At 44.3% G+C, this 12670-nt stretch overlaps 2 protein-coding genes across 2 annotated transcripts in view; both read left to right on the top strand.

The window, feature by feature from the left end:
- Positions 1-1616: 1616 nt before the first annotated feature.
- Positions 1617-12194, top strand: LOC145406165 (uncharacterized). The gene is made up of 7 exons (XM_080277363.1): positions 1617-1658; positions 3252-3930; positions 4251-4338; positions 5456-5538; positions 7441-7617; positions 8590-8805; positions 12105-12194. The coding sequence occupies exons 2-7, from the start codon at positions 3253-3255 to the stop codon at positions 12192-12194; spliced, it is 1332 nt and encodes a 443-aa protein (XP_080133489.1). The 5' UTR covers positions 1617-1658; position 3252.
- Positions 10222-12670, top strand: part of Ggamma30A (guanine nucleotide-binding protein subunit gamma-e) — a 30928-nt gene continuing 28479 nt past the window's right edge. The window contains exon 1 of the mRNA XM_080277383.1: positions 10222-10266. The gene's annotated coding sequence lies outside the window, so the exon portion shown is untranslated. The remainder of the gene's footprint in view (positions 10267-12670) is intronic.

The following is a 12670-nucleotide window of genomic DNA, read 5'->3' as shown; positions in this document are numbered from 1 at the left end:
TGCAAGCTGATTTACACCACAGTTCTGCTATTCCTACCACAATTTTGCAGAGTCATTTATACCACAATCACAATTTTGCTTTCTGATTCTTACCAAAATTTTGCACGCTGATTCCTACCACAGTTCTGCTAGTTGATTTCTACCACAATTTTGCAGGTTCATTTATACTACATTACAATTTTGCCTTCTGATTCCTACCACAATTCTCCAAGCTGACTCCTACCACAATTCTGCGAGCTGGGCCGAATACCCCCCTTCCCATCACACCCTATACATTGAAAAAAATCGTTGGGTGGTTGCAAGAACAAATTCATACACTTTACTGTAATATTATTCTTGGGAGTACTGGATGATTTTACCTAGTGATTCTACCTAAGTGGTAGGTGGTGGCGACCATCATCCACTCGCTTGATGTAGTGCTGCCTACTTCTTCCTTAGTCTTTATCATTCTCTTTCTGTGCCTGCCCTCCTCTCTTCCTATTTCTCCCATCTTTCCTCTCACTTCTAACTGCTTTTCTTTCCATTACAGGTGGCTTTACATTGAGTGAAAAGCCAAATGGTTTCCTGTAAGCCAGTGGTTCCCAATCTTTTTCATTACATTACCCATTTACTGACTTCTTCAAGTTTGTGTTACCCACATCATCAAGACTGTACTTTGCGACACAGGGCACTTTAATGAGCACTTATGATACAGCACAGTACAAGGACGCAATACCTCAGTCACTCCGGCAATCACTCCGCAGGCAGGCACTGAATCTCCTCTCAGTCACAGCCTCAGGCAGTTTCCTCACGACAAGGCACTGTCTATACATGGCACTGTCTATGCACGGCACTGTCTATATGCGGCTGCACGGGCACAGAAAAGGCACAGCAACTCACAAAGGCGACTGAGAGCTGGGCACAGCAGGGAACCGCACTCCGGCCAGGCGACGCACCTCTCCCCTCTGTCCTCTCTGTCTCGGTACTCACCGCCGCGCCCGCGGCCCACCGCCTGCCGCTTGTCCCGTATGAGACATGTCCGTTCTCTTCTCCGTTTTCTCTCTCACACCCATACTGCACAAACAATTACAATTTGCAACCCTACGGTCATCTGGGCAAGAACCCGGTGGACCACAGGCTGAAGCTACTCTTCCTCTTGTCCATCTTCCTTCTTTCGGCAAATAGTGACAGCTGAGGGCCTATAACAAGGCTGAGGAGTTGCTCGGTCACATCGGTGACACCAAGAGAAGGCGTCCCTCACCTGCAGTGAAATGCATTTCTTTCCAATTCTTGTTTCCATCACACGATTTTAGTTATCCAAAGAAAAATTTATCTCCCAAAATCGAGGGTGAACTAAAAATAACACATAAACCCCAGACCAAGCTTTCTGAAACGTTACTTAAAACTTCGAAACCAGTGCAGAAGTTTGACATTTGATAACAGCCGTAACGCCTCTACCGGATGCTCCTTAAATTCCCAAATCTATTATAATTTCACCTCTAATTATATGGCGCATTAGGTCCAATGTGGCGTACATGGGAGTGAGAAAGGGGAAGTCCCGTGTGCGTAGACAGGATATGAGTAAGATGGTGTGTTGTGGAAGGATAGCCAGTCTCACACACCGGGACCAAAGAACCGCGCGCTACCCCTCTCACGACCCAAAACTGCATACTAATAAGGTAAGTAAATTAGCCACTTCATCGTCGTCGTCATCATCCCAACCCAGGTTCCACTAAGACATGGAGTGAGGGAAAATTCAGAAAACAGAGATAGGAAAAGCACAAAAAGAATGACTCATCATCACCATCAGAACTCTCCACGTAGATTCAGAAACAATGAATTAGGAAAATGACAATAAGCAGGGAAAATCACCATCATCGTCATCATTATCCCAACCCTAATTTCAAAGTATGAAATCAGGTGAAGTAAACTCTGAAATACAGGAGATACGCACATGTGTAGGAAAAATAATAAACAGTGTACCAAGTAAAATGAAAGACAAAATTAACCAAAACTTTAGAAACCTCAGCTCTATCTAACACACAGGGACAATTTGCTATAACTATCAAGGGGGTAAAAAAGTTAGAGACAAAAATATTAAACAAAATATCATGAGCTATCACCTCTCTCCCGCTCTCTCTCTCTCTCTCACACACACACACACACAAAACCAGCCGCGTTACTGAAGTGCATAAAACTAATCGTCGTATAGTTCCTCCCTGCGCTTTTGGTTCCTCCTTCAAGAAAGACTTTTTTTTTCTCTCTCTCTCTCTCTCTCTCGCATATACCAGCCTAAAACAAGGTCATCATGAAGGAAAGTGGATTCAAATGTTGAAGATCAAGCTGTTGTTTGTTATTTAGCCAAGTGAAAAATATAGGAGGAATACAGAACACTCACTGCAACTCTCAAAGGAAAAAAAAAAGGGCGGGTGGGGGGGTGGGGGGAGGATTAAACTGGTCATCATAGTACAGGGGAAAAAAAAAAAAAAATCCTTGGAGATTAAGCAATGAGGAATCTGTGTCTTTGGTTACCAGTCAGTGAAGCATTAATTTTGTTGGTTACTACACACGTCAACCCTCCAATCAAACTACATCGCAGTGAAAGGGGTTAAGGATATCCGGATTTCCATCAGTCTAGAAAAAGCACGTTATAGGTAGTTCACGAGTATTATTATCCCATGTTCAAACTCATTTACGAGCCAAACCTATGGGCGTGATGACACAGTGGTAGGCAGCTCTCGACACAAGTATAAAGTGGTACGTGAAGGGAAAACGTGTGAGAACTCCAGTGCTAACACGCTGACACACACTGTTAATACTGATTTCCACCAACATTATGCTTTATCGGTCTTGTTTCTGGCTCTCTTCCCCTACCCTACTCATCAGCGTAAAGCAGATAATAAGTCTCCACAAATGAGGGGAGGGGCAGCTCTGTCCTCCGGTGACTCATTATGCCCATTATTCAACTTATCCATAATAATGAGAAAAGAACTCTTGCCTAATCCGAACCAAATGTATAACACACTGCTGCACACACTAATTAATCTGAAATTTCATATGGGAGGGGGGGAGCTTATGGAGGGGCCAAGGACCTGACGGGGAGAGGGGGGGGGTTATGAAGGAGCCAAAGGCCTTACGGGGAAGGGGGACAGGCACCTCAGGCTACCCCCCCCCTCCCTCCTCTATGGTCACGCCACTGGAAATTGGGTAGTGGTAATGTGGGTAATGATGATGGTAAGACTACTGATAATGATTATTTCTTTATGTTACAGAATGGAGGCAGCAACGCAGAAAGGTGAGGATGAAGCAGAGAGCAGAAGTAAAACAGAAGACAGAACAGGTGTATCAAGGAGCAGACAGCAAACAGGGAGGTCAAGCAGAGGGGTGGGAAATGAAATGGACAGAAGTGGAAGTGAAACAAATAGTGATACGGGTGAATTCGAAAGCAAAAATGAAGTGGAAAGGCGTGACCCAAAAAGCAGGAATGAAACAAAATGCGGAGCTGTGTCCAAGGGCCTAGAGCAGACAGAAGGAACAGGCAGAGGGTTGGGAGATGAAACAGAAAGAAGCAGAAATGAAACAGACGACCACATGAGTGATTTTGAAAGCAGAAGTGATGAAGAAGAAAAACGCATAAATGAAACGGGCGGCAACAAGAGTGAATTCGAAAGCATATGTGATGAAGTGGAAAAAAACAGAAATGAAACAGACGACCACAGGAGTGATTTAGAAATTAGAAGTGATGTAGAAAACAGCAGAAGGGGTGAAGAAAGCCTCGCAGTGTCAAGAAGCAGACAGCACACGGGAGGGGGTGTGAGCAGAGTGGGTGTGGGTGGTGACGGTCTGCGCAGTGACTGGGACAGACAGGGTGGACTCCTATGGGCCAACAGATGCTGCTTCTGCTTCCCTACCAATATTACGTCTTGTGTATGGGTGGCAGGAGTCGGACTGGTAAGTTATTTCTCTCTCTCTCTCTCTATTTCTATCCTTGTCTGCTATACAGGATGGAAACACAGGAAAGCGTTTGGGAATATCGTAGGTTAATTCTTCGTGGATTTCTGCATACCGTTTTACCGGATCATGTACTGCAAGTGACTTATGTTACGTATGTACGTATGTAAAATTGCCGTTTTTTTTACTCACTTTGATAAAACTTTCTAGACAATCTACTTTCTCTTTGCCCGTTTTACAGCTAATATTTTCTTCTTATAAAAAAGTCGACCGGTATATACACAGTGCTACTACTACCATAAATACCATTGCTATTGCAGATCTGGGGCACTATAGCTACCCTCGTGGACTTCATCTCAGCTTACCTGCCCCGCCCCCCATGCACCACCTGTATAGACTACGATTTCAGTGAGTCATCTGATCTCACGGGGCTAAAATCGGTATCCTCTTTTCAGGGCAAGTTTGACTAATAACCATGGAGATTCATGCCACTTCATACTTTAATCGGTAACTCCTTTTCAGCGCAGTTAATGGCCAAGTGTAGTTAGGTTGGACGCAAAATCTGACTAGTAACCACGGAGATTCACTGCACTTCATACTTAAAGCTTACTGAATTCCAAACACTTAAAAGTCTTTGAAGATCGACAACCCCTTTCAGTTTAGTTAAGTGCGGTCAGACTGGAGAAATTCTGACTAGTAACCAAGGAGACTCACTCCACTTCACACTTAGGCTCATCGAATTCCAAACAATTATACCTAAGAAATCGGTAACTCCTTTTCAGCTTAGTTAATGGCCAAGTGTTGTTAGAGTGAAGGCTAATTTTGGTCAGTAACCATGGAGATTCATTCCACTTCATACCTAAAGTTCACCGAACTAAAAAACAAGACTTGGTAATCAAGCTGAGTTCTGACAGATAAAAACAGATTTCAGCCTATCTTTAACTCATTTCCTTTTTTTTATATACTCTGCAACTGACATCTCAATCTCCAATACAGGGTTCTAACAAAAGACTTACACCAGTCACCAAGAAGTGTGACAGAAGAATGTGGAGCCGTAGCAGTATCATCTTTTGCCACTGGAGCACATTACATGGTTACGCGGAAGTGCTATTGAAAGAATGTACAGCTTTTGTAGTATCATCTGCCATTGATATACCTGATATAAGCTGCAAAAGGACAAATCTGGGCCAAGTTAAGGTGAAAGAACTATAGCCTCCAAAGACAATGGTAACCATCCACCTACTACCTTTTTTGGTGGGCTAACGGGTGCTACACCTTGCCCAAGGGTGACCCGGGACTATGCAGGGCAGGGGCGTCCATCTTCCCTAAGCCGGACATATGTTACGGCCGCATACCCATTAACCCAATCTGTTAACCTATTTAACTATTACGAGTCATGGCTGGAGGAGAGAGAGAGAGAGAGAGAGAGAGAGAGTGTGTGTGTGAGAGTTAGTTTGTGTGTGTCTGCCATAATGAACCTGGTGCAGTCGATGACAAAATTCTGACCCCTTCCCTTGTCCCCCAGGTTCGCGACTCTGCCTGGCTGGTGGGTCGGTCAACGCCCTGCAGTGGCTGGCCTCCGCACTACTGCTGTACGGGGCTAAGAAGGTACGTCACGACACCTATATTTTTTGTGGCTCCAGACTTCGTAACGCTTTTTCCTTAGCGATTTATTCTGAACTTTACACCTCACCGTCATAAATTCGCATTCTAAATGACTCTAGACTTCGAAACGCCTCTTAGCGATTTATTCTTCACATTACACCTCACCATCCTCTGGCGTGCTACAGTACTGAGGCAAACTATGGCAAGATTGAAAAGATATAAAAAAAACATGCCAGAGAAACTGAAGAAGAATTATGCAAAATAAATCGCTTTGGAAGATGTGCTACGAAGCTTGCCATGCCACTCAGAATACGACTCAGTGTGTCATCAGGGGTAGTATATATGTTTTCCGTGACTGGGATCTCTGACTTATTTTTATCTGATGCCGAGGTTTGGTTAGATTTCAGGAAATTTTGACTAATAACCAAGAAGACTCATTCTCACCTCATAATTAAGCTCAATCGAATTCTCCCAACCACGATTGGAGGGTTAAACTGACTAATAACAAAGGAGACTCGTTCCCACCTCATAACTAAGTTCAACCGAATTCTCCCAACCACGACTGGAATGTTAAAATGACTAATAATCAAGGAGACTCATTCCTGTCTCATAACTAAAGCCCAATCGAATTCCACCTAACCACGACTGGGGGACAAATCTGACTAATAACCAAGGAGACTCATTCCTAATTCGTAACTAAAACCCAATCAAATTCCACCTAACCACGACTGGAGGGATAATCTGACTAACAACCAAGGAGACTCATTCTTAGATAATTAACCTAATAACCAAAGAGACGCATTGCTAACTCATATTACAGCTCAATCAAATTTCACCCTACCGCGACTCAGTACGGTACTCAACGTTGTTTGACCCAGTTCCGTCAGATGACAACAAACCAACTTAGAAGGCTAACTAGTAAAGAGGAAAATTTCTCTCGCCTCTCGTGTCTCTATCTCCTTACTGGCTTCCTAAACGCTGGAATGTGATGTAGTGGATTGAGATGCACCTTATTATTCATTTTTATCCACTAAGCCTTATTCAAGCATCTGTTAATCCAAGAGGCAGGAGAAAGGAATATAATTTTGTATCTAACTGTACCTCTGTGGGTGTGATAATATGCACCTTTGTCCATTACGTCTCACTGACGCATCTATGAATTCAGCAGTAAGGAAGAGACAGCATAGGCGAGCGAATTTTGCAGCTGACTGTACCTCTTCTTCTGCGGGTGAAAGTACGTACTTTTGTCCATCCTCTCCCATTCAAGCATCTATGTAGTCAGCAATAAGAGGAAACGTAGGCGAACAGACTTTTGTATCTGACTGTATCGTATTTGGTGGTAGGGGGGGGAAAAAAAAAGAAAAAAAAAAAAAAAAGACGGTTTGATAGATATAAAATTACCATTTTTTCGTGTTAAAATTCTCGTCTGTAATATTATAAGGACTCTGGTATTTATGCGGGTTTTGTAGATATAAAAGGTGACACAGAATACTTGCATGTAAAATGAAAAATTATAATTAAACAAACGTGCTAGACAGTTACTATCTAACATTTTAATCAGCATTTGAGTGACCTAGAGATGGAAGGATCAGTAAGTGGTGTTTTACCCCTTTGGTTCAAGAAAATCTCCCATAATTATAAAACTGTCTCTAGATAGAAAGAATGATGAAATAAAGGGATATTAATGTTAAATAAATTAATGAGTTTTTGCTCTGACTGAAGAAACTGTTCCTGGCAAAGTAACATATCTGGTGTGACAGTAATAATAATAATCATAAACATCATTATCATCATCGTGATTATTAGTTATTATTATTATTATTATCATCATCAATATTGCTACTGTCTTACTATATTGCTCCCCACACCACGTATCATATTTCTAACCATGTCTCTTTATTCCAGGGCATACCATGGCTACTGGTGGTGTGGCTGGTGTGTGGGTGTATTGGTGTGGTGATGCAGGGGGTGTGGGTGGTGGTGATGCTGCCCTATTCACCATCACTAAGGGGATTTGTGGCATTTCTTCAGCTGGCTTGGGGCATTCACTACATCATGGTCGTTGGTACATACTATATAATGGTAAGCGATGGATGGATGGATAGATAGATACAGACAGATAGATAAATAGATGGATACTCGTATACAGATACACTGACATACACAGACTGAGATGCATACAAACACACGCTGATAGATAGGCGCTGATAAACAGACAGACGTAAATGGGTGGATGGACAGACGGACAGGCAGATACACAGAGGGATGGACAAATACAGACTAACAGATGGTAAGCATAAACAGATGGGTGAACAGAAAAGGGAATGGAAGCAGTGAGGAACACACACACACACACACACACACACACACACACACACACACACACTGTCCATTACAATATACATTCTAGCCATTAAGTTTATAAACCTATTTTTTTTGCTGACGTTTCCTACAACTGAATGACAGTTTAGGAAGCTAAAGGATTAACGAGTTTCAATAATGAAATCCACATTCATCAGTCATACAATCTAGCACAGTCGATCGATAATAATATAGACAGGCAGATACAAATACGTATAAAAAAGAAAAAAAAATGTATCGTTAAATATCCAGTTTTCTGCGCCATGAACTGCAGAGAAAACGTAGCAAATCAGCAGTCACTCATACGATTAGTTAAAGCATTAAGATACGTTACCCCTTTACTGCTACTTTCTCTGTACCATGTACCTCAAGAAAACGTTCCCTTTTAGCAGTATCTAGTCAAACACCTTAACCCCTGAGGAAATGTTTGTTTATAACCTGACACCTTTGTCCCTATGGGGTGGACATAAACGAATCGCCTCCACATCACCAAGTCTTCCGCCATCACGCTGCCCTCTCTCCAAATCACACACACTCTCTCATATACCTCTCCAACGTATCTCTCCCTCTCTTCCTTAGTCTCCCCCTCCCCTGCGCCCACATTCACTTAACACATACACCCTCCTAGTCTGTCTGTCATTCTTCAGCCTCTCCAAATGACTGATGGAAATATTACTTCTCATTCCCCCACAGTTGAACCAGCCCTACGCCCAAATCGAAGAGTCTGCAGCCCCGCCCAACTCTCCCGTCCGAAAACACAAGAGACGAAAAAGAAGGGTTGACAAAAGTTCCCAGCCACCCATAAGAACACTGATAGGGGCCGCGTTGGTGCTGTTGGAGAAGGATCAGATTGTGGTGTTGGGGAGGTGTAGGGCAGGGCAGGGTGTAGAGACGGAGGATGAGGGGGAGGTAGTGAGGGGAGATGGAGAGATGGAGTGGAGAGATAGGGGACAGATGGAGGAGACGGGGAGGGAAGAAGTGGAGATGGGAGATATGGAGGGGAGGGGGAGAGAAGAGGTGGAGAGGAGAGACATGGGAGAGATGGAGGGGAGAGAGAGAGGTAGTTTGCGGAGAGATATGGGAGAGATGGAAGGAAGGGGGAGGGAAACTGTACGGGGTGAGAGGGATGGGAGAGATGGAAGTAGGGAGGGGAGGGGGAGAGGGAGAGATACGAGAGGGGGAGAGATGGAGGGGGTGGATGCAGAAAGAGATGGGGGAGAAAGTGAGGGGAAAAAAAGTGAAATGGAAAAGGGAAACGTGGAGAGGAAGAGAAATGAGAAAGACACAGAAATAAGGGAGAGAGAGGAGGTAAGAGAATGGAGAAGGCAAGGGAAAGAAGGGGAGGAAAACTGGGAGGGAGGGAGAAAAGAGGGAAGGGAAGACTGGAGGAGGGAGGGGGATGCAAAGGAGAAAAGAGATGAGAAGGAAGAGGAAGAAATTGAAATCATTATTATCCCTAGAGAAGAGGGAGAAGGAAAGAGGAGAGAAAGAGGGGAAAAGGAGAACAGAAGCAGAGAAGAAAAGGCGGAGAAGAGGAGGAAGAAGAGGAAAGAGAGGCATGGGGAAGGAAGGGAGGGAAAAGAGGAGAGGAGAAGGAGGAGGAGACTACAGAGGAGGGAGGAGAGAGACAGAGAAATGTTGGAAAATAAAGAGAATGTGAGTGAAGGAGAGAAAGGAAGGCAATTAAATGAGCATGTGTGAAGTAGAGAGAGAGAGAGAGAGAGAGAGAGAGAGAGAGAGAGAATACTTGAACATACTGTGCAGGTGAGAGGGAGACAACAATTGTAAAGCTTCGTTCATGCTGACTAAACTCTCTCTCTCTCTCTCTCTCAGGTTACGGCTTAGGCAGGTCAAATGATTCTCACTAAAATAAGAAAAGGTCAAATTAGGCCATGTTGGGCCATGAGGTCAGAGGCAGCGCCACAGAATGAGAAAGAGAGAGAGAGAGAGAGAGAGAGAGAGAGAGAGGAGGGGGGGGGTCAAAATCGAGTTCAGGAGAGGTCGTCGCGTGAAGCCAAGCAGGTGCAAGAGCAGTCGGGTCCGGTCACGTGATCCCTCATTTCCCTCGCACTTCCTCTTATGCTCTTTCTGGGGCCATACATTAAAATCTACTCAAATATAACGCTCCTACAAACTCCTCTACTATACAACACCCAAAATTTTGTTAAATGTATATATAATCGTCAATAAAAATGCCTGAAACTAGACTAATGTGGATTTATTTACGATAACTTGAATGCTATAAATACGCGTGGGTGTTATGCTTGATGAGTGGCCGGGCAGGGTTGAGGGTTAGTTCTTCGGCATGTGATCAGTCCAGTCTCAGCCACCGTATTGTCAACACGTATCATCTCCACACTCTCTGTTCAGGTGAGCTATCGTTTTCTTTCTTCCTTTCGTTATTCATTCATTACATCTTTATTTACCCATTCACTATTTATTTTAGCACTGACCTCTTTATTTTACTTATTCACTCCAACCAGCGTACCTATTTATATACTTTTCTTCCTATCTCCACTCAATTATAAATGGTGGTTCACATACAGCACTCCACTTTCAAATCCACCTGGTGATTTCTTGTGTGTTGCGCGGACGGCTCGAGATACCAATGTCCATCCTGCATCATTTACTCATTTCTTATACTCCCACTGCCTCACCCACGCCCTCACGAACATAATGAGCCGTACCCGCAACACACAAGATACTGCCAGGTGAGTTTCTAGTGGAGCGCTATTTATGGACTATCCTGTATTAAACTTTAGGAGGAAAAATTACAAAAAAGCGATTAATGAAATCTATATATAACCGATCAAACCTGGATTCCTCTTTAAAGCTGAATTTCAAAAGGCAAGAACAGAATCTACAAGGGTCATAGCAGAGAAGGAATTATAGTGTTATTTCGGAAAGAGAGAGAGAGAGAGAGAGAGAGAGAATGTAGCAGACTGGTTGGCCCATGCTAGGCAGCTCCCGTCAAGCAGTGTGACTAGAATAAGAGAATGTGAGAGAGAGAGAGAGAGAGAGAGAGAGAGAGAGAGAGAGAGAGAGAGAGAGAGAGAGAGAGAAACAAAATGGACTTTGAAACCTTAGTAAAACTTCAGGGCTTCTCACTCGAGCGCGCGCACGCACGCACGCGCGCACACACACACACACACACACACACACACACACACACACACACACACACACACACACACGCACACACACACGCACACACACACACACACACACGCACACACACACACACACACACACACGTACAAAGGAACAAATATCTATCATAGCTCCCCTTCCCTCCCTCCCCCAGTCTCTCTTCCTCTCTCTCTCGACCTAATGAAGCACGTAATGCTCAAAGGAATTTGAAGTCTCAGAAATACCGTCTTATGTGCATGAGAGAGAGAGAGAGAGAGAGAGAGAGAGAGAGAGAGAAGGGGGGGGGGTATAGACACAAGCCTTACAGATTTTCCGATACTTACTAAGAAAGGAAACAGGCGGGAAGGGAGGAGAGGGAAATGAAGGACGGAAGGAAGCGGAGAAAGAGAAAGGGAGGGAGGGAGGAAGGGGAGAGAGGAACCGATGTAAAGAGGAGGAGGAAGACTGAAGAAGGAATGTGAATGAGAGGGAAGATTCAAGGAAGAAGAAGAGATGAGGCGAGAGGGAGTGGTGTGAAGGGATGGAGAGAGAGGCGAGGGAAGGAAGAGGGGGAGAAGGAGACGAAGGGAGGGGTGAGAGGAGGGAGACCGAAGGGGGAAATTAAAAGAAGGGGAGATGGGGAGGGGGGAGGGAAGGGGGGAAGTCAGAGAGAAGGGGAGGTCGGAGGGGAGGGGGGAGGTAGGTGTGGGGGAAACAGGAGGGGAGGGGGAGGTCTGAGGAGAGGGGGGAGGTCGGAGGAGAGGGGGGAGGTCTGAGGGGAGGGGAAGGTCAGGGGAGAAGGGGGAGGGAGAGCGGTGAGGTCGGAGGAGGGAGGGGAGGTCGGAGGAGGGAGGGGAGGTCTGAGGGGAAGGGGGAGGGAGAGGGGGGAGGTCGAGAGGGTGGAAGAGAGGTCTGAAGGGGTTGGGGAGGGGGAAGGTGGTGGACGTAAAGGGAGAAACTGTGAGGAAGAAAATGAGGGTGGGGAAAGTAGGGAAAGGGAAGGGAAGGGTAGGGGAGGGGAGAAGAGTGGAGGAATCTACCTTCATGCCTCACAGTATGTTATGTGGCTTCTGATAAAGGTGGGAGGAGAGGAAGAGGAAGGTCAGGAAGAGGAGGAGCGGAACGAAGTAGAGAAAGAGGGGACAGAGGTGGAAGAGGAAGAGAAATAAGAGGACGGGAAGGAGAAAAGGTAGAAGAGGATGAGGAGGAGGAAATAGAGGAGAATGAAGAAGAGAATGATGACGAAGAGGAACTGTATCCTATCCCAATCTCCTGTTTATTAAATAAATAAATAAAGGGAGGAAGAGTGAGATGGAAAAACAAAAGAATGCTAAAAATTGGACCTGATGTGGTGAAAATTGAAACGGAAAATAAACTAAAGTTGTGAACAAAATAAAATGTACGAATCTGTAGACAGCTCATAATAATAATAATAATAATAATAATAATAATAATAATAATAATAATAACAACAACAATCCGAACAATTCGAAAAATTCTTTTCCTCATACTCTCTTCTGTTAAGCAATTCCCCTAACACCTCTTCCTTAGTGATTTATTTCTGAATAAGGATGATTAATATCCTTTTGTACCGTACGTTATTTATTCAGAGTATGGTCATACTGGAAAGATTTATGTTATACAC

Source organism: Coenobita brevimanus, chromosome 69, assembly GCF_032717465.1.
Source record: "Coenobita brevimanus isolate Jiangsu-jjx chromosome 69, ASM3271746v2, whole genome shotgun sequence".
NCBI lineage: Eukaryota > Metazoa > Arthropoda > Malacostraca > Decapoda > Coenobitidae > Coenobita > Coenobita brevimanus.
This window is presented reverse-complemented; position numbering and strand designations above follow the sequence as displayed.

Excerpts from the sequence above, each read along its gene's own strand:
- LOC145406165 (XM_080277363.1), top strand. The coding sequence starts at position 3,253 with ATGGAGGCAGCAACGCAGAAAGGTGAGGATGAAGCAGAGAGCAGAAGT. Across the intron at positions 4,339-5,455 it reads CTGTATAGACTACGATTTCA|GTTCGCGACTCTGCCTGGCT; the intron begins GTGAGTCATCTG and ends CTTGTCCCCCAG. Across the intron at positions 7,618-8,589 it reads TTGGTACATACTATATAATG|TTGAACCAGCCCTACGCCCA; the intron begins GTAAGCGATGGA and ends ATTCCCCCACAG.